The sequence below is a fragment of the Ranitomeya variabilis genome, chromosome 2 (genome assembly GCF_051348905.1).
Source record: "Ranitomeya variabilis isolate aRanVar5 chromosome 2, aRanVar5.hap1, whole genome shotgun sequence".
NCBI lineage: Eukaryota > Metazoa > Chordata > Amphibia > Anura > Dendrobatidae > Ranitomeya > Ranitomeya variabilis.
The window spans coordinates 197,299,975-197,323,023 of NC_135233.1; the positions used below are offsets into that span (position 1 = coordinate 197,299,975).

Here is a 23,049-nt window from a genome sequence, read left to right on the forward strand (position 1 = left end):
TAGTGTTAGGTGCCAGAGCAATATACTTATAATTTACAGATTAAGAAAATGACAGACTCCATTGATGGAGTTCATGACTGTTATTAAAACAAAGGGCGGCTGTATTGGGCACTGAGATTCTTCTGAAATATCAGACATGTACAGTATTTTGTACATTTTCAGCTGTTTATTATTATTCTCACTTTAACAGATGGAAATAAACAATTAAGATAGGAAATTACATTTTTCATTTAGTTACCTAATAATTCTGCACGCTAATAGTTGCCCAATAATTCTGCACACAGAGATATTCTTTCTACCTCACTTTTTCTTTCAGGTTTGGATTGACCGACAGCGCTGGAGTTCTTCAATTACAAATTAATCATCAAAAATACAAATTGCTAATAAATCTGCACACAGTGTAATTTTGTCATAGGAAGAAAATGTGGTGATACATTTTTAATCTTTTGGTGACATTTGTAGCAGTGATGATCTGTCATAAAATAAGGAGACATTCGGCACTGAGCGTTGTGCCAAAATGTAATCGGGGAGGAATTTTGGTATGAAAATAAAAAAGTACCAAGATCTGCGCCTGTGTTGTAACCGGTAAGTTATCTGAAATACAGCTCCAGGGGAATTGTCATGATTCCTCCGTTCAGTGAGTGATTGCTATGCTGTTCTATGGAAACTGGCTTGCTGAACTGTCTGCATCTTGATTGACAGCTTGGCTGTCCAATCCCGTGATGGGCTTGCTGAGTTGTCGGTTGCTTGGTTGACAGCTCAGCTGTCCAATCTGTGCCTGGGAGGTGCAGGACTTTCTCCAGGTGATTGGTGTTCTGGAGATTGCCTAGCTACTTAGCTGAGCTGTCTGCCCCTGATCTCTGCCAGACATAGTTTGGGCTTCTTGGTTAGTGCTTCTTGATTCTGTTGCTCTGAGTTATGACCTTCTGAGGCCTGACCCTTTGGAACCGTGTGCTGACTTTCCCTTTGTCTTGTCCTTTGGATTTTGATCCGCTATCTCTTGTTATTGACCCTGGACTGTGACCTGACTTAGTCTTTTCCCTTGGCTATCTACTTACTCTCTTGGTATTGACCCCGGAATGTCTGACTCTTCTGCCTCATGGTCTGTCCATGGGTAGCGACGAGCATCACAAGAATAGGAAAGTTTACATCAATGGAACAGAAGAGGAAGAAGAAAATTGGATCTATTATATGATTGAAAATGGCCAACTCCGAGCATGTACCATCTGTAAGATCTTAAGCCTAAACTACATTGCTATAAACTTTGGATCCAGCTGTCCAAAAAAGAAAGTTCTGCTAAGTTACACTCTCTTTATGGATGCCAATGGTGGTCATATCAGCATATAATTGCATACAGTATATCTATCACATAACATCCGATTATTGAAAACAGTCCTGCTGAAGGTTATCAACAAACATAGTGTAGGAATATGGCAGAATCACAACAGGTCAGCTCTACTGGACAACATTTTCTTACCTAACTGGTTCCTGATTTACCTGGACCCATCGCCAGCAGTGCGAAAAAAGGTGAAACATTGTCCAGTGTCTGCAAAACGAGAGAAGATGTGAGCGATATACAGTGTTTGAAAACCACATTTAGGCTGTGTGCATCCGCTGAGTTTTCAGCTAAAGGATAAAAATGGTAATCATTTTCCTGACGCGGCTGCGCTGGCCGTTTTGGCGCTGTTCTTACAGCAGCTCCACATGCGTTGTCTTTTGCTCCAGGCTTCCAAATAAGGGGACCGGCTTAGATGACCAGATTAAAAGCGTTAACAATAGACTGAAGATGTGCACATGGTTTGTTTTTATGCTCCTTTTTTTCTGATGGATTTCAGGCAAGATTCACCTGAAAGGACGTCATGTGCACATAGCTTTAAGGCAAAATACTAAAATGATCTAAATGAGGCTAAAGAGTTCCTAGTGCCAGTAAAGGTAGGATTCAGAGTTTGGACCCCAAATGACTGCCTATAAGGGCATGTGCAGACGACAGTGTATTCTGTCATCCAAGAGAATTGGGTCAATTATGCAAATCGATGAGAGTGCGATCAGAGTGTGATCAGAGTGCGATCAGAGTGCGATCAGAGAGTGATCAGAATGTGAGCATAGTGTGATCAAGGTGTAATCAGAGTGTAATAAGAATGTTATCATGGTGTGATCCGATTTTCTCACATGAGGAGAAGATGGAGTAAAACATTTCTCCATCTTCTCCATTCTGTAAGTCCGTGGAAATCGAATTGCTTTCAGATGTCACCTGAGTGCCCATGGCTGAGTGTGACCCGAATTTCGGATGAAACTCGAGCATGCGGCGAGCTTTTTCCTCAGACCGGCCTAGTCCAAGGAAGACATCTGACATGTGCTTGGCCTCATAAATTAATATTGGTCCTGTTGTGATCCGATGTTTTGCCAGATCACACTCAGGGCTCTTTCACACGTCCTAATATTTCCAGTACCGGAAAAACCAGTACCGGATATATCAGTGTCCGTGAGTGTAATACTTATGGCATACGTATGGCAACTGTGTGCAGCCTGAGTGCTGCATCAGTACCACACGTATCGGCGCCTGGGAAGCAGTGGTACTGTTCGCGCTGTTCCCCAGCACTGGATGCTGAAGATGGCTTTCATCATTCTCCCCTGCTCCTGCTAATAACTAAACCGATAAGTGAGTGAATAGTGAGTATTCATCAGCTGCCGCCTGTGCTATAAATAAGTAAATAAATAAATAAATTAAAAAAACGGTGTTGGTTCACCTGTATTTTTGATAACGAGCCAGTCAAAACTGACAGCTATGGACTGAAACCCCCAGCTGTCAGCTTTAGCAAGTTTGGTTATCAAGAATAGGGGGGTCATCATGCTGTATTTTTTCATTATTTAAAAAAATAATTTATAAAACGGCATGGGGTCCCCCCCATTTTTGACAACCAGCTTTGCTAAAGCAGACTGCTGGGGGCTCGTATTCTCAGGCTGGTAAGGGGCCATGGATATTGGCCCCCTCAGGCTAAAAATAGCAGCCGCATCTGCCCAGAAAAGGCGCATCTATTAGATGCGCCAATTTTAAAGCGCGTGGATACTATTAGTTTGGGCACAGGTCCCTTCGCAGTTTGGCAATGGCCCAGGTCTAGGGTCCATAATTAAAGAGCCGGCCGGTGACTGCTTTGGACTCGTCTCATCTCTGTCCGCATCCTGAAAGTATATTCTTCAAAGTATATTTTCCCTGAAATACCAGAGCGCTTTGGGGAATATTCCTGGCTGCAATCATGCGGCCGGGTATATAAATAAAATTTGGCACACGCATACACACAAACACCACATACGTGAGAAAATATCTCGCTCATCCCAATCACTGTATTTAGCAAAGGAGGCATACACCTTCCTTGCCTCTAACACTGATAGTGAGGGAGAGGATCCCACCTTCCTTTATTTTTCATCCTCCCCATCCTCTTCCTCAAGTAATACTGAAATGCCATGCAGACGCTCCAGGACAGCAACCACTGTTACTGACCCTGTATGGACTTCGCCCCCCCCCCCCCCCCCAAACATTATAAACCACAGGCTACTGATTTTGTGTCACAATCAGGAATCTAATTTGACACCACTGGTCTTACAGAAATAGAACTTTTCAAAGTCTTATTCTCTGAGGATTTTGTAAACCTCATGGTGTTCCAGAGAAAATTATACATCCAGCCATTTGTGGCAAAAAAACACCCATCATCATTTTCTAACTGGACCCCTGTAGATGTAAGCAGGTACCGTGATGCAGGAATGCAGAGCAAGGGTTAACATTAATGCATTTTAATTATGGTTGGCATGGCACTGGTTAAGGAACGTGCCACTGACTGTGGTGCCCTCCTTTTCCCTCCCCCCTGGCTTTCCTTGTGGTCCCCTCTCCTTCCCCCCGTCCTTTGTTATGTTATTTGGTATGGTCCGGTTCGTTTTGACCAATGGTAGCCTGTCGGGGCTAGTTCCCCACCCCGAAACCCCTCCTTCACCTGATATAGGTCAGGGTTATAGCCTGGTTCCTCCTCTTCCCTTTTGGGTCCCGGAGGTGCTTGTCATACCCACTGTCTGGTCGAGGAGCAAGATGGCTGATCCGCTGCTGGAGATGCTGCGAGCCAGGGCGTCACAGGAGGGTGAGCAGTGGGTGCAGGCTCTGATTTCAGGGCTTAGTGCTCACACACCATCTCCTGCCACCGCAGTTTTGGGACGCTGGCGGTCTGCAAGGCGCACCCGCCCCCCTGCCCTGCTTAGCTCCAGTCCCATCCACAATCCCTTACCCTCTGCTAATTCATCGCTCGAGCGGCCTCGGGACCACCGAGCGCACATGGTGGCTCCGCCCACTTATGGGCCGCCCGTGGTAGCTCCGCCCACTTCCGGTTTCGCCGTAGCTCCACTCATAGCGCCGCCGGACATGCTGGAGCCTGTCATGGCTGTAATCTCCTCGCGCCCCGCCGCCCGCTCTCGGTCGCGCCGGACGGACCCAGGAGGTGTGGTCTGCTGCAGAGTCTGCACTCTCTGCATCTCTGGATGACCGGCCACCGCTGGCGTGGTCGGGCAGAGAGGGGAGTGAAGCCCCGCCCCCTTCCAGGCTCAGCTCCCCCCTCCTGCACCCCAGAGCTGGCGGTGATTTTGGCGCCAGCTCTACAGCGCCGTTAGGGCCACGAGGGTAACACATTAACACTGGGCAGGTGCATTTATTAGAGCAGATGGGGTCTAGAGGCAGCACTGCGTCATCTGCGGAGGACACCTCCGACCTTAGGCCGGATACAGTACTTCAGGACACTGTAGGATCACTTATGCCGGCAGCTGCTGTCCCCAGCATGTCTGATGCTGGCAGAGATGATTGTCATGATCTCAATGGCAAGAGAACATAGCGTCAGCATATATAGGAACTAGCTCTTGGAAGATGGGAACTGAGCTGACCATGAACTAAACCTAACGCACAACTAGCAGTGGCCGGGTAGCATGCCTACGTTGATTCTAGATGCCCAGCACCAGCCGGAGGACTAAATAAAACTAGCAGAGGAAAATATTAGTCCTAGCTCACCTCTAGAGAAATACCCCGAAAGGAGACAGAGGCCCCCCACATGTATTGGCGGTGAGTTAAGAAGAAATAACAAACGTAGTATGAAAATAGGTTTAGCAAATTTGAGGTCCACTTACTACATAGCAGAAGACAGAAAGGACACTTTCATGGTCAGCTGAAAACCCTAACAAAACACCATCCAGAAATTACTTTAAAACTCTGGCATTAACTCATAACACCAGAGTGGCAATTCCTGTTCACAAGAGCTTTCCAGACACAGTAACGAAACTACAGCTGTGAACTGGAACAAAAATGCAAAAACAAACATGGACAAGAGTCCAACTTATCTAGTAGTTGTCTAGGAGCAGGAACAAGCACAGAGAGGCTTCTGATAACATTGTTGACCGGCAAGCAACTAACAGAGCAGCAAGGTTATATAGCGACTCCCACATCTTGATGGGAACAGGTGAACAGAGAAGATGAAGACACCAGTTCAATTCCACCAGTAGCCACCGGGGGAGCCCAGAATCCAAATTCACAACAGTACCCCCCCCTCAAGGAGGGGGCACCGAACCCTCACCAGAACCACCAGGGCGATCAGGATGGGCCCTATGAAAGGCACGAACCAGATCAGAGGCATGAACATCAGATGCATTCACCCAAGAATTATCCTCCTGGCCGTATCCCTTCCACTTGACCAGATACTGGAGTCTCCGTGTGGAAACACGAGAGTCTAAGATTTTCTCCACAACGTACTCCAACTCACCCTCAACCAACACCGGAGCAGGAGGCTCAACGGAAGGCACAACAGGTACCTCATACCTGCGCAATAATGACCGATGAAAAACGTTATGAATAGAAAAGGATGCAGGGAGGTCCAAACGGAAGGAAACAGGGTTAAGAATCTCCAATATCTTATACGGGCCGATGAACCGAGGCTTAAACTTAGGAGAAGAGACCCTCATAGGGACAAAACGAGAAGACAACCACACCAAATCCCCAACACAAAGCCGAGGACCAACACGACGGTGGCGGTTGGCAAAAAGCTGAGTCTTCTCCTGGGACAACTTCAAATTGTCCACCACCTGCCCCCAGATCCGATGCAATCTCTCCACCACAGCATCCACTCCAGGACAATCCGAAGATTCCACCTGACCAGAGGAAAATCGAGGATGAAACCCCGAATTACAGAAAAACGGAGACACTAAAGTGGCAGAGCTGGCCCGATTATTGAGAGCGAACTCCGCCAATGGCAAAAAAGCAACCCAATCATCCTGGTCAGCAGACACAAAACACCTCAGATATGTCTCCAGGGTCTGATTAATCCGCTCGGTCTGGCCATTCGTCTGAGGATGGAAAGCGGACGAAAAAGACAAATCTATGCCCATCCTAGCACAGAATGCCCGCCAAAATCTAGACACGAATTGGGTCCCTCTGTCAGAAACGATATTCTCAGGAATACCATGCAAACGAACAACATTTTGAAAAAACAGAGGAACCAACTCGGAAGAAGAAGGCAACTTGGGCAGAGGAACCAAATGGACCATCTTAGAAAAACGGTCACACACCACCCAGATGACAGACATCTTCTGAGAAACAGGCAGATCTGAAATAAAATCCATCGAGATGTGCGTCCAAGGCCTCTTAGGAATAGGCAAGGGCAACAATAATCCACTAGCCCGAGAACAACAAGGCTTGGCCCGAGCACAAACGTCACAAGACTGCACAAAGCCTCGCACATCTCGTGACAGGGAAGGCCACCAGAAGGACCTTGCCACCAAATCCCTGGTACCAAAAATGCCAGGATGACCTGCCAACGCAGAAGAATGAACCTCAGAGATGACTCTACTGGTCCAATCATCAGGAACAAACAGTTTATCAGGTGGGCAACGATCAGGTCTATCCGCCTGAAACTCCTGCAAGGCCCGCCGCAGGTCTGGAGAAACGGCTGACAATACCACTCCATCCTTAAGGATACCTGTGGGCTCAGAGTTACCAGGCGAGTCAGGCTCAAAACTCCTAGAAAGGGCATCCGCCTTAACATTCTTAGAACCCGGTAGGTATGACACCACAAAATCAAACCGAGAGAAAAATAATGACCAGCGCGCCTGTCTAGGATTCAGGCGCCTGGCGGTCTCAAGATAAATCAAATTTTTGTGGTCAGTCAATACCACCACCTGATGTCTGGCCCCCTCAAGCCAATGGCGCCACTCCTCAAAAGCCCACTTCATGGCCAAAAGCTCCCGATTCCCAACATCATAATTCCACTCAGCGGGCGAAAATTTACGGGAAAAGAAGGCACAAGGCCTCATCACGGAGCAGTCAGAACTTTTCTGCGACAACACTGCCCCAGCTCCGATCTCAGAAGCGTCGACCTCAACCTGAAAAGGTAGAGCAACATCAGGCTGACGCAAAACAGGGGCAGAGGAAAAATGGCGCTTAAGCTCCCGAAAGGCCTCCACAGCATCAGGGGACCAATCAGCAACATCAGCACCCTTCTTAGTCAAATCGGTCAATGGCTTAGCAATATCCGAAAAACCAGCAATAAATCGACGATAAAAGTTAGCAAAGCCCAAAAATTTCTGAAGACTCTTAAGAGAAGAGGGCTGCGTCCAATCACAAATAGCTTGAACCTTGACAGGATCCATTTCAATGGAAGAGGGGGAAAAAATATATCCCAAAAAGGAAATCCTCTGTACCCCAAAAACACACTTAGAACCCTTCACACACAAAGAATTAGACCGCAAAACCTGAAAAACCCTCCTGACTTGCTGGACATGAGAGTCCCAGTCATCCGAAAAAATCAGAATATCATCAAGATACACAATCATAAATTTATCCAAATAATCGCGAAAAATATCATGCATAAAGGACTGGAAAACTGACGGAGCATTTGAAAGACCAAAAGGCATCACTAAATACTCAAAGTGACCCTCGGGCGTATTAAATGCGGTTTTCCACTCGTCCCCCTGCCTGATTCGCACCAAATTATACGCCCCACGAAGGTCAATCTTAGAGAACCACTTGGCCCCCTTTATGCGAGCAAACAAATCAGTCAGCAACGGCAATGGGTATTGATATTTAACAGTGATTTTATTCAAAAGCCGATAATCAATACATGGTCTCAAAGAGCCGTCTTTTTTTGACACAAAGAAAAAACCGGCTCCTAAGGGAGATGACGATGGACGAATATGTCCCTTTTCCAAGGACTCCTTTATATATTCTCGCATAGCAGCATGTTCAGGCACAGACAGATTAAATAAACGACCCTTTGGGTATTTACTACCCGGGATTAAATCTATGGCACAATCGCACTCTCGGTGCGGAGGTAACGAACCAAGCTTGGATTCTTCAAAGACGTCACGATAGTCAGACAGGAACTCAGGAATTTCAGAGGGAATAGATGATGAAATGGAAACCACAGGTACATCCCCATGAGCCCCCTTACATCCCCAGCTCAACACAGACATAGCTCTCCAGTCGAGGACTGGGTTGTGAGATTGCAGCCAAGGCAATCCTAGCACCAAATCATCATGTAGATTATACAGCACCAGAAAGCGAATAATCTCCTGATGATCCGGATTAATACGCATAGTTACTTGTGTCCAGTATTGTGGTTTATTATTAGCCAATGGGGTGGAGTCAATCCCCTTCAGAGGAATAGGAGTCTCCAAAGGCTCTAAATCATACCCACAGCGTTTGGCAAAAGACCAATCCATAAGACTCAAAGCGGCGCCAGAGTCGACATAGGCGTCCGTGGTAATAGATGACAAAGAGCAAATCAGGGTCACAGATAGAATAAACTTAGACGGTAGGGTGCAAATGGAAACAGATTTACCAAGCTTTTTAGTGCGCTTAGAGCATGCTGATATAAGATGAGTAGAATCACCACAATAGAAACACAACCCATTTTTCCGTCTAAAATTCTGCCGCTCGCTTCGGGACAGAATTCTATCACACTGCATACTCTCTGGCGACTTCTCAGTGGACACCGCCAGATGGTGCACTGGTTTGCGCTCCCGCAAACGCCTATCGATCTGAATAGCCATTGTCATGGACTCATCCAGACCCGCAGGCACAGGGAACCCCACCATAACATCCTTAATGGCATCAGAGAGACCCTCTCTGAAAGTCGCCGCCAGGGCGCACTCATTCCACTGAGTAAGCACAGACCATTTACGGAATCTTTGGCAGTAAATTTCCGCTTCATCTTGCCCCTGAGATAGGGACATCAAAGTTTTTTCTGCCTGAAGCTCCAAATGAGGTTCGTCATAAAGCAACCCCAAGGCCAGAAAAAACGCATCCACATTGAGCAACGCAGGATCCCCTGGTGTCAATGAAAAAGCCCAGTCTTGAGGGTCGCCCCGGAGCAAGGAAATCACAATCCTGACCTGCTGTGCAGGGTCTCCGGCAGAGCGAGACTTCAGGGACAAAAATAATTTGCAATTATTTCGAAAATTCTGAAACCCGGATCTATTCCCCGAGAAAAATTCCGGCCAAGGAATTCTCGGCTCAGATACAGGTGCATGACAAACAAAATCTTGCAAATTTTGTACCTTCGTGGCGAGATTATTCAAACCTGCAGTTACACTCTGAAGATCCATTGCAAACAGGTGGACACAGAGCCATTCAAAGAGAGAGAAAAAAAAAAAAAAAATTTCAGCAGACTTCTTATTTCTCTCCTTACTCAGCCAAGGATTTTAACCCTTTAGCGGGCCGGTCAAACTGTCATGATCTCAATGGCAAGAGAACATAGCGTCAGCATATATAGGAACTAGCTCTTGGAAGATGGGAACTGAGCTGACCATGAACTAAACCTAACGCACAACTAGCAGTGGCCGGGTAGCATGCCTACGTTGATTCTAGATGCCCAGCACCAGCCGGAGGACTAAATAAAACTAGCAGAGGAAAATATTAGTCCTAGCTCACCTCTAGAGAAATACCCCGAAAGGAGACAGAGGCCCCCCACATGTATTGGCGGTGAGTTAAGAAGAAATAACAAACGTAGTATGAAAATAGGTTTAGCAAATTTGAGGTCCACTTACTACATAGCAGAAGACAGAAAGGACACTTTCATGGTCAGCTGAAAACCCTAACAAAACACCATCCAGAAATTACTTTAAAACTCTGGCATTAACTCATAACACCAGAGTGGCAATTCCTGTTCACAAGAGCTTTCCAGACACAGTAACGAAACTACAGCTGTGAACTGGAACAAAAATGCAAAAACAAACATGGACAAGAGTCCAACTTATCTAGTAGTTGTCTAGGAGCAGGAACAAGCACAGAGAGGCTTCTGATAACATTGTTGACCGGCAAGCAACTAACAGAGCAGCAAGGTTATATAGCGACTCCCACATCTTGATGGGAACAGGTGAACAGAGAAGATGAAGACACCAGTTCAATTCCACCAGTAGCCACCGGGGGAGCCCAGAATCCAAATTCACAACAGATGATGCTGCGGTTGCTGTAACTCCTGCAGTGCCACAAGGTTTATCTTCTCCATTGCCCTCGGATCCAAATAGGGTCGTGGAGCCGTATAGGCGTAGACTCTGGGGTTCCAGTTCATATTCATCAGAGTCACCTCACCGTTATAGTCGGCGCAGACACCGCTACTCACACTGACGCATCAGGCGTTCCTCGCGTGCGCATCGGAGGTCCAGATCTCACAGGAGGGGTCGTAGGTCATGGTCCTCAAGATGGCGCTCTACGTCATCATTGGAGTGTACGAGCGCATCAGCGAGTCCCGACTACCGGCATCGTTCTTGGGGCGAGAGACAAGAGCCAGAAACAGCAGCCAGGGCGTCAAGTCTGGCGGGACCTGTGGAGTCATCCAGGGCTTCCAGCCTGGCCATCACCCATCCATCTGTTGATCCAGGTGCTGGAGTTCCTCCTTCGGTCGGAGTCCCTCCTCCTGCGGCAGGTATGGGTGAGTGCAATTTTTCTATTGCAGGGAGCGATAGTAATTCGGATTTCTTGTCTGCCTTGAGAGCTTTAATTGTTCAATACTCAGTACCAAGAGGTGTTCAGCATGTAAATCCAAGTAATCTGGAAAAGAAGATCGATCCACTGCTAGTGGGTATATTTAAAGATTCCCTTTATTGTGGTATTAACCCTAGGGTCTCATTTGGATATTGAGACAAGAGAAAAAATATGGTCTAACAAATATATAGTGGATATCTGGTCCTTAATATCGGTGGATCAGCATACGGTGGACAAGGAGAGGAGAGTGAATGACAGACCTTTTGACAGGAGCAGACAAAAGGTTGCCAAGACGATGAACAATTGGTTACAAGCTTTCTCGGTTTTGGGATGCGTCATGGGCCAGCAGCATCCAGAACGATGTTCTGAGTTATTCATTTGTCAGGACATGATTTACTCATCATACAAGGCCCATGGCGGGTCCGCCTGGTGGCGTTACGATGAGGAATTCCGGAGGCGGCTGGCTCTGCAGCCGGAAATCAGGTGGGGGGTGAAGGCTACCAGGTTATGGATTAGATTAATGTTATCACAGAAACAGCTCCCCTTTCTATCAGCGGCCACTAGCCAATCCTCAGCAACAGCAGGTCATAGCTTAGTGGTCGTGCGGAGACCAGGAGCCTGCTGGTTATTCAACGAGTCACATTGCCATTTCTTTGAATTGTGTAAATATAAGCATGAATGCTCTGCCTGCGGTGGTGCCCACCCCGTTTCCCGCTGCCCCCGACCCACGGGAAAATTACCAGCCAAGCCCTCTGGCAAGGAAAGTAGGGAGCCCAAGGACCCCGGTGAGAGTAGCCATGATGGGCCCTAGGTTAAACAGATATCCTAACAAAGTTGCGGTGGGCCAACTTCGTTTTGGTTTTTCGTACGGGTTTTTTATTCCATTCAAGTTTCACAGTTTTCCCTCTTTTGCGCCCAATTTGAAGTTGGCCCGTGATAACCCTGAAGTCCTGTGGGAAAAGAAGTGAGGTTGGGGCGAATTGCGGGCCCGTTCACATCCCCTCCATTTTGGAACTTTAAGAGTCTCCCCATTGGGCTTAGTTCCGAAAAAGGACTCCGGTCCATTTCATCTTATCAACCATCTATCCTACCCTAAGTGTGAATCTGTGAATGACGGAATTTCAAGGGAGGACGCATCGGTTTCTTATGTCTCCTTTGACAGGGTGGTTGCTATGGTTCGCCAGGCTGGTGCTGGCGCATTCCTGGCAAAGTCTGATATCGTATCCGCTTTCCGTCTTTTACCGGTTCATCCGGACTGTTTCCACCTTTTGGGCTGTCGAGTGGGGGATGGTTTTTATTACAACATGTGCCTTCCGATGGGTTGTTCTATATCGTGCTATTACTTTGAGCTCTTCAGTTCTTTCTTGGGGTGGGTGGTTAGATCGGGCACAGGGGTAAGATCTGTCACACACTACTTGGACGATTTTTTGTTTGTAGGTCCGAAAGATTCTGATGTTTGTTCACGGTTGTTAGAATTTTTCAAGGACATAGCGTTTCAGTTTGATGTCACGTTGTCAGATGAAAAGACGGTTGGTCCAGTGACAACTCTGTCCTTTTTGGGTATTGAAATTGATACTGTCAGCATGGTTTATCGATTGCCGGGGAGAAGGTGGAGAAGCTTTTGAACATCATTGAAGGGTTTTGTGCTGTCAAAAAGGTCACCTTGCATCAGATGCTAACGCTACTTGGATTGTTGGTTTTTGCCTGTAGGGTCATGCCGGTGGGCAGAGTTTTTTCAAGGCGTTTATCACTGGCTACAAGAGGGGCTACTTTTCCCAGCCACAAAATTCGTTTGACAAAACATTTATGGGCTGATTTGGAAATTTGGAAAAGATTTTTGATTTCTTTCAACGGCCACACGTGTTTCATGTCTTCTGAGATTTCAAGCCCGGAGTTGAGATTGTTTTCGGATGAGGCTGGATCAGCTGGTTTTGGGGTTATATTTGGTGATCAGTGGTGTGCAGCTGCGTGGCCGGATTCGTGGAGAGAAGACGGGCTGTGCAAAAATATGGCGCTGTTGGAGCTGTTCCCCATCGTGGTAGCCGTCAAAATATGGGACTCTCAATTTGATAATAAAAAAATATGTTTTTGGTGTGACAACCTCAGTGTGGTGCACTGTGTAAACCACCTGTCTTCTTCCTCTCTTCCGGTCCTTGGTTTACTATGCCATTTTGTTCTTCGATGTTTGGAAAAGAACATTTGGTTTAGGGCTCGCCATGTCCCAAGAATTGATAATGGTGTTGCTGATGCTTTGTCATCGTCATTGTTAATTGGCAGGTTTTCAGGCTGCTTCTGCCCAGTGCCCAACCGGAAGGTTCCCCTTGCCCATCGCTGCTATGGGACATAGTTGCCAACAGCTGATGACGTTGGTCTGTTCGTCAGTGGTATCATCTACTTGGCAGTCTTACGGTAAGTCTTGGGCTGAGTGGTGCAGTTTGATAAATGGGAGACCGGTTCATGTTTGTTGCCAGGCCAGACTGGAGGTAACAGTTGATTTTGTAACGTGATTGTTTAACTCTGGAATTTCGGGTTTCTCGGCCCAGCAACGCCTTTCAGGCCTAGCCTTTTATTTCCAATTGCTTGACTGGCAAGACGTCACGAAGGCCTTCATAATCAGACAGGCCTTAAAAGGGTGGAGGAGATCTCAACCTAGTAAAGAAAGCAGACGTCCCATTTCTATTTTTTTATTGAGCAAAATTATTTCCTTTACCACGGTTACTTGCTCGTCGCAATTCGAAGCTGCTCTTTTTTCAGTTGCGTATGTCATTTTGTACTTTGGGGCCTTACGCATTAGAGAATTGGTCCCTAAATCAAAATTTAGGTCAGATAAGGCTCTACTTTTTGAGGACTTGATAGCGGTAGAAAATGCAATTCGTATCCGTATTCGCAGGTCCAAAACAGACCCTTCAGGCAGGGGGTCTTGGATCCTACTGAATGCAGTTCCAGGTCCCATTTGTCCAGTCAAGCTGGTTGAGAATTATTTACATTTCAGACATAGCGGGGAATTTTTTCTTGCTCATGCTAATGGTTCCCCATTGACAAAATTTCAATACCAATCGATTTTTCGGAAATGCCTACTAGCTTCTGATGTTCGCCCAGGCGAATATGGGACCCATTCTTTTCGCATAGGGGTCGCTACCGAGGCGGAAAGGGCTGGGGTGCCAGAGGTCGAGGTGCAAAGATTAGGACGGTGGCGTTTCGCTTGCTATGCCAGGTATATTAGACCTGATTTACTGATATGATTACTTTCCTTTCTTTTCCAGGGTCCATCAGGCCAACGGTGTGGCTGCTAGGACATTCGTACATTTTCTGGGCGGCTCAGAGAGCAGAATGTCGTCCTGGAGGAAGGAATCTGGGTTTTCAGGGTTTGGATGTTAATTGGAGAGGCATCAGGGTTTTAAAATGGCTTCAAGTTCTTCAGGAAGTGGTGGATATTGGCCGGGACAGTGTAGGTCCAGTTATCTTAGTTCTACATGCGGGTGGGAATGACTTATGTTCTCATAAAGTTGCTGAGTTATTGACGATTATGAGAATGGACTTAGGACATTTCTCTAGTTTTTTCCCGGAACTCAGGTTAGTATGGTCAGAGATAGTTCCCAGAGCTGTGTGGCAGGGCGCCCGGGATGGGGCGGCCGTGGAGCGCACTAGATGCACTGTAAATGCGCGCATGGCCAAGTTCGTGCGGTGTAAGTTTGGTGTCGTAGTGAGGCACCGGCAGCTAGAAGGGGATAATTCTGCCCTGTTGAGACAGGACGGTGTACACCTCAATGATATTGGTTTAGATATCCTACTGTCGGGTATTCAGGATGGAATAGAGGGAGCATTGTTCTTGATGGGTGGGGGTCGGAGTCCTGTTTAGTGTGAAACAGGATCCTCCTTGGCGTTTTGCAATAAAGGAAGCACTGGAATACTGCGGCTATGTAGGCTGACTTGCCTGCAGAATTGTAGGGCATTTGCTACTGGTCTTTTGTAAAGTTTTAAGTGATTCAGTTTATTATTATTGTTAAATATGTTACGCAAAAATTAAAGCTGTGACCAACTTCATCCATCAGCTATTTGTGTTTGTCTGGTTATTTATTCAGATGGTCTTTGGGGAGGTTTGGGAGAGGGGATTCCTGGGGTTGGTGGGGCGTGTGTGTTTGGAGGGGTCGCCGCAGTCTAACAATAGGGAGAACTCCTCGCAGGGAGATGAGGCAATTAAACAAATAGGATTGCAATATGACACAACAGTCTTGTTATTAAACTTATCGGGACTCCAATGTTCCTCAGCTGCACACAGTCAGATGAGGGTTATAGTAGCAGCAACGGCCGGTATGGAGTCTTCAGGTGGTTCCTGTCCATCCATTGAGCCCCTAGTCCATTAATCCATGAAACCGAAGGGGGTAACACCATGGGAGTGTCTACCTGGTGCGTGCTCTGCCGCACACCTGTCCACACAGAGGGATACAGTTTATCTGGCACCTGGCACCCGTTTTTTTCTGCGAGCACCTCACACCGGCTGGCGGTGCGCCCGATGCTCTGCACGGGGGGGTCTCAGCTCCATTCTCCCTCAGTCTCTGTCTTTTCTCCCTGACAGCAGGAAACCTCAGTCCCTTCCCGCACTTCTTGCTCTCTCCTCCCACTACTCACCATGCCCCCTCTCACCATGTCATCAGTCCTGTCCGGTTCCCCATCCTTTCCCCCTGGCAAAACTGGATGCATCCCTGACAGTTCCGGAACCGGTACAGGTACCAGCAGCCCAGTCTTCCTCCTTACATAGACACAATAGAAATGATGAAGTTTTGGGACCTGGTCCTTCACACAAAGTTAGTGAAGAAGCCAGAGCTTAGGCAATATTGGAGTGTTAATGTTTTATGCAACACTCCACTGTTCCTCATGGTTATGACCAGTAAACATTTTAAGGCCATCCACAAATGTTTGCATTACCGTAATCATGCGCAATGTCCTCCCTGAGATTACTTCAATTTTGACTGTCTTTTCAAAATTCAGCCAGTGATTAATCACTTCAGCAACAAGTTTGCTGAGATGTACATTCCTCAAAGGGACAACTGTATGGACGAGTCCCTAATCCATTTCAATGGGAGGCTCAAAATGCGACAGTACCTACCCAGTAAGAGGGCCAAGTATGGAATTAAACTGTACTGTGCTCAGGGTACACCCACAGGTTTAGCGATAATGAAGGGAAGGACACACAGATTTAACTCCCTGATTGCCCCCTGTCCTGGGAGTGAGTGGGAAAATTGTGTGGGATTTGGTGCACCCACTACTAGATCAAGGTTATCACCTCTACGTAGATACTTTTATACCAGGATCCCACTTTTCAAGTCACTCTCTGTGTGAGCTACCTCAGCATGCGGTACTGTCTGCAAAAATCAGAGAGGCCTCCCAAAGGAGCTAATTGAACAGCTGCTCAGAAAGGATGAAAGCAGAGCCCAATGTAGTGACAACATGCTTGTGGTCATGGACAAGAGGGATGTTTTTTTCTTTACCACCAAACATTGTAATGACAGGACCCCCAGCGCTGTACGAGGTACCTTGTGAAGATCTGAGGTTCTGGGTTACAAAAATCACCGAGGCAGGTTAACGATGCAGCTATTTTTATTCCATACATCCATGGTTGTACAACAAATCCAGGTAGATGGCCAACATGCAATGTCCTCAGTCCACAAGTTCCCAATCTGAGATTGGAAGTTCCACTGGACGCATACCTACTGTCTCCCAACTTTTAGTTGGCCCACAGATTTCGTATCTCCCGCCAGTAAAGTCTGTAGTCACAGCCCAGGCTCCTCCAAACAACAACTATCATAACCAACATCCATGTACCCAGGATCAACAATGCTTAAGAAAATTTGTTAAATCCAGATGATAGATCCCTCAAACGTAGCAGGAAGATCCAGCCCAGCCGGCAACCGGTCTCTAAAACTCCATAGACTATCCTTTCATCCCAGCTTAAGGCCCCGTCTCACATAGCGACGCTGCAGCGATACAGACAACGATGCTGATCGCTGCAGCGTCGCTGTGTGGTCGCTGGGGAGCTGTCACACAGACAGCTCTCTCCAGCGACCAACGATCAGGGGAACGACTTCGGCATCGTTGAAACTGTCTTCAACGATGCCGAAGTCCCCCTGCAGCACCCGGGTAACCAGGGTAAACATCGGGTTACTAAGCGCAGGGCCGCGCTTAGTAACCCGATGTTTACCCTGGTTACCAGCGTAAATGTAAAAAAAAACAAACAGTACATACTCACCATCTGTTGCCCGTCAGGTCCCTTGGCGTCTGCTTCCTGCTCTGACTGAGCCGCCGTACAGTGAGAGCTGAGAGCAGAGCGCAGCGGTGACGTCACTGCTGTGCTCTCACTTTACGGCGGCTCAGTCAGAGGCAGAGCAGGAAGCAGACGGCAAGGGACCTGACGGGCAACAGATGGTGAGTATGTAGTGTTTGGTTTTTTTTACATTTACGCTGGTAACCAGGGTGAACATCGGGTTACTAAGCGCGGCCCTGCGCTTAGTAACCCGATGTTTTCCCTGGTTACCAGTGAAGACATCGCTGGATCGGTGTCACACACACCGATTCAGCGATGTCAGCGGGACCTCAACGACCAAAAAAAGGTCCAGGCAATTCTGACACGACCAGCGATCTCGCAGCAGGGGCCTGATCGCTGGTACGTGTCACACATAGCGAGATCGCTACTGAGGTCGCTGTTGCGTCACAAAACTTGTGACTCAGCAGCGATCTCGCTAGCGATCTCGCTATGTGAGACGGGGCCTTTAGATTCTCTCCCTTTGAAGTCCCTCTAACAACTGTCTGATTAACCCCATGTGTCTTGTTCTCCCCCTCCCCTTAAAAATTCTCCTTTAAAGGCCCCGTCACACATAGCGAGATCGCTAGCGAGATCGCTGCTGAGTCACAAGTTTTGTGACGCAACAGCGACCTCAGTAGCGATCTCGCTATGTGTGACACGTACCAGCGACCCGGCCCCTGCTGTGAGATCGCTGGTCGTGTCGGAATGGCCTGGGCCGTTTTTTGGTCGTTGAGGTCCCGCTGACATCGCTGAATCGGTGTGTGTGACACCGATCCAGCGATGTCTTCACTGGTAACCAGGGTAAACATCGGGTTACTAAGCGCAGGGCCGCGCTTAGTAACCCGATGTTTACCCTGGTTACCAGCGTAAATGTAAAAAAAAACAAACCGTACATACTCACCATCTGATGTCCGTCAGGTCCCTTGCCGTCTGCTTCCCACACTGAGCGCCGCAAAGTGAAAGTGAAAGTACAGCACAGCGGTGACGTCACCGCTGCGCTCTGCTCTCACTGTACGGCGGCACTCAGTCAGAGCAGGAAGCAGACGGCAAGGGACCTGACGGACATCAGATGGTGAGTATGTACGGTTTGTTTTTTTTGGTAACCAGGGTAAACATCGGGTTACTAAGCGCGGCCCTGCGCTTAGTAACCCGATGTTTACCCTGGTTACCCGGGTGCTGCAGGGGGACTTCGGCATCGTTGAAGACAGTTTCAACGATGCCGAAGTCGTTCCCCTGATCGTTGGTCGCTGGAGAGAGCTGTCTGTGTGACAGCTCCCCAGCGACCACACAGCGACTTACCAACGATCACGGCCAGGTCGTATCGCTGGTTGTGATCGTTGGTAAATCGCTATGTGTGACGGGGCCTTAACTCACAGAATGAAGCATATTCCATCACCTGGGACTGCCCATGAGACCCCCTGTGGTGACAGCTACCCTGGGTCTAGGCTGGAAGAACAATGGATTGAGACCATGAGATACAGAGGGGATTGAGAGGATGATTGCTTTACATGTACCTTTGGCAATCTCCAGTCTGGCCTTAGGTTTACATAAGATCTAGCCTTCCTCTGCTTAAGGTACCTTCACACTAAGCGACGCTGCAGCGATAGCGACAACGATGCCGATCGCTGCAGCGTCGCTGTTTGGTCGCTGGAGAACTGTCACACAGACCGCTCTCCAGCGACCAACGATGCCGAGGTCCCCGGGTAACCAGGGTAAACATCGGGTTGCTAAGCGCAGGGCCGCGCTTAGTAACCCGATGTTTACCCTGGTTACCAACGTAAAATGTAAAAAAAAAAAACAGTACATACTTACATTCGCGTCCCCCGGCGTCCGCTTCCTGCACTGACTGACTGACTGAGCGCCGGCAGTAGCAGGGCACAGCGGTGACGTCACCACTGTGCTGTGCTTTCACTTTCACTTTGCGGCGCTCAGTCAGTGTGGGAAGCAGACGGCGGGGGATGCGAATGTAAGTATGTACTGTTTGTTTTTTTTACATTTTACACTGGTAACCAGGGTAAACATCGGGTTACTAAGCGCGGCCCTGCGCTTAGTAACCCGATGTTTACCCTGGTTACCAGTGTAAAATATCGCTGGTATCGTTGCTTTTGCTGTCGTTTCGTGTGAAGGTACCTTTACTGTCACTGAATGTAAACATTGATTCCTGAGGATGAACTGATGAGAAAGGAAATCACTAATAAAACACAACAAGAAAAAATCTAATAAAACACAGCAATAATGTCTAAGCAACCAGTGCTCCATGTTGGAAAAAGTCTCTATCCCTTAGAGCTGTGGACTTCGCTTTACGTCCATTTGTCCTATAGTCTTTAGTAAGTGGCCATATCCTTAAACTCTCTAAACAAGTCATCAAACCAGACTCTGTCCTTGGGTACAACATGACCGCGTATGCCGAGTACGGTCTTTTCCTCCGTATGTAACCTAACCACCAAAAACTGCCCACTGACCCAACCTTTACTTAAATAAAACATAACCAATTATTCTTTTTTGGATATTTTGGCCACAGCGGCCAACTTTATTAATAAAATTAACATAACATAAATACAACAGTATAAATTCGAGGGGAGGGTTCTTGGAGCTAAAAAGATCTGGCAAAAACCCCACAATATAAGATCGACCACCATATTACCCTCAGCCGTGAAAACCAGCTCGAGGGCACCGTACATCCCGTTCCGGGAAGAGAAAAAACCACCAACAGCTCCCAGGGTAAAACCCCGTCCAGAGCCCATACCAAAATGCCAGATCCAACCCCACCACATTTTAAATTGCCTGCAATTATGCTCCAATTCCTTCCCCCAACCAATCAGCGTCAACTCCAAGAACCCCCACCCCCCCACCGCCACTGTGACAATAAATGAATAAAATGCAAACAATGACCAAAAACCCGCATACCAAGTGTAAACCCAAACACTTTTTTTTTTTTTTTTTTTATATAACATCCCGTGCCATATCAATATATAAAAACTCTGCCCCACAATTCCCCCCCCCCCCCCTCGTTAAACAAAAACCCCAAGCACAAGCCTACAAGGGAGGGTGGGTGGGTCTTCCTTCTTCTGGATTCAGGTAGGGAATGGCGGTTTTCCCGCACTTTCCCTACTAACTCCCCTTCTAAAACCCCTCCCCTTTTTCCCTTCTCCTATCCCCAGCCGTAGCATCATTTAAAAAAAAGCCCGCCGGCTCAAAGCAGTCATGGGGGGCCTCCTCCCAGCTGCGCTTTGTTCCGGCCCCCATCTTGACCGCGTATGCCGAGTACGGTCTTTTCCTCCGTATGTAACCTAACCACCAAAAACTGCCCACTGACCCAACCTTTACTTAAATAAAACATAACCAATTATTCTTTTTTGGATATTTTGGCCACAGCGGCCAACTTTATTAATAAAATTAACATAACATAAATACAACAGTATAAATTCGAGGGGAGGGTTCTTGGAGCTAAAAAGATCTGGCAAAAACCCCACAATATAAGATCGACCACCATATTACCCTCAGCCGTGAAAACCAGCTCGAGGGCACCGTACATCCCGTTCCGGGAAGAGAAAAAACCACCAACAGCTCCCAGGGTAAAACCCCGTCCAGAGCCCATACCAAAATGCCAGATCCAACCCCACCACATTTTAAATTGCCTGCAATTATGCTCCAATTCCTTCCCCCAACCAATCAGCGTCAACTCCAAGAACCCCCACCCCCCCACCACACACGAACAGCCCTGACCACCTCAGGCTCGTGAGTGCCCCAACGCCACCAACGCCCGTTCAACTCCTTCTTGCAATGCTAAAGTCCACAAATCAATCCCAATCGCGTTTAAGTGGACTCCGTCTTCCAACCAGTAGTTACCAAGCCCCGACTCCAATTCAAAATGTCTAACGCTAATCCCCCCGTTCCTGGAAACAAAACCTGCTATTGCCCTATTCAACTTGACCCTAGCCCTATTAATACCCTTCAAAGATCTAGCCCCCCTCCACCGTTTCCTAGGCACAATGTCCGACCACACAATCAACACCCCAGGAAATGATACCTGCAACCTCAACAAATCAAACCGTATGTCCCTAATCAACTCCCTGACAGGCCGCGCGCCCAAGTCGTTCCCCCCCAAATGCACAATTAAAATGTCAGGTTGCCTGTCTAAACGAACCGCCTTGGAAAATTCAGGAAGGGCCCTGCACCACACCATCCCCCTATACCCCAACCACCGAATGACAACCTGACGCCTACTAAACCCCAGTTGCCTACCGTCCGGCCTGACCTCGGCCCGCAGCGCCCCCCAATGAACGAACGAATGTCCGAAGATCCAGGCTAAGTAAGGGGACACACCTGCAACAAGAAGCATGAAGAAAAAACACTGAGGTCAAATACCAAAATCATAACCACACCACTAAATTAATGACGGATGTAACTCAAGTAACGATTGGAAGTCCACCTGCCAATCCTACAAATGTCCTCCGCGCCCAAACCCAAACTATCAGCTTCTGATGCCGCCCCGATACGAAAAGAATGCGACCCAAACAAATCTGGAGAAAGGCCCAACTCCCGCAAGCCCCTTCTTAACACTGCAATGAACTGAAAGCGTGACAAAAAGGACCCCTCTGCGTGACACAACAAAGGGCCGGATCTGCCCGACCATAACTGCCAGTACGCTTCCAGACAACCTCTAGGGCACATCAGAGACCCGTTAACCCTCCCCAGCACCACACGTTTTCCTCTCCCAAGTTGGTCAGTCTTCGAACGCCGAATCCAAAAAACGACACCCCCCGTCCATACTTCTACATCCTCCGCCAACAAACCCCCTGCTCTAACTTTGGACGTTGACACCAGCTCCCCAACGCGCATAGCCCCAAAAAATGCTAATGAAAAGGCGAGACGAAACAACGCCAACTCAAAACTCGAACCACAAATAATCTCCAAAACCCCACCCAACCGTTCTAAAAGGCTAAACGAAATGGGGCGGCGACGGTCAATCGTCTGAGTACCTCTCCTAAAACCCCTAAGTGCCTGTCTGACCAAAAAATGTTTCGTCGCGTCCACCAACCCCTGTAACTTAAAAGCAAAAGCCAATCCAGCAACAAATTTATTTACCTTCGAAATCGACCAACCTTCTTCGGCCGCCTTCCCTATCAAAAATAACACTGCCAACATTCTATCTTCGTCAGACACCAACTGGCCCCACACCGACACCCAACTTTGCCATACTCGCCAAGATGCTTCGTATGATGCCCTTGTTTGACTCGTAACAGACTCCTGAATCAACCGGCCCGCTCGTCCATAATCACGCTCCAAAGATGCAAAGGGCATTCCTCTCCCGAGATTTCCGCATCCGGCGCCAATTCCCGAAAACGGTCCCACTGGAAACGAGACAATGCATCTGCTATTGAGTTCTGCACACCCGGCACATGCACTGCCGAAATACAAGCATTCAGCTCTAAGCACCGAAAAACCAACTCCCTCACCAACTTAATCACCGGGGGAGATGAGGCCGACAAACTGTTCATCACTGACACGACGCTCATGTTGTCGCAATGAAAACGAATCCTCCTGTTAGCAAACATTTCCCCCCAAATGGAAACCGCAACCACGATAGGGAACAATTCCAACAAGACCAGGTTTTTTGTAAGGCCCAACTCCCTCCACTGGCCCGGCCACCGTCCGGCACACCAACGACCACCGCAATAGGCCCCGTAACCAGCCGAACCAGCTGCATCCGTATATATCTCGCAATCAAAGTTTGTTAAGACCT

The 23,049-nt window shown here is 47.9% G+C and overlaps 1 protein-coding gene across 1 annotated transcript in view; it reads right to left on the reverse strand.

The window, feature by feature from the left end:
- Positions 1–23,049, reverse strand: part of ARL13A (ARF like GTPase 13A) — a 126,371-nt gene that overhangs the window by 92,411 nt on the left and 10,911 nt on the right. The window contains exon 2 of the mRNA XM_077292343.1: positions 1,478–1,546. Within this exon, the coding sequence (XP_077148458.1) occupies positions 1,478–1,546 (69 nt within the window). The remainder of the gene's footprint in view (positions 1–1,477; positions 1,547–23,049) is intronic.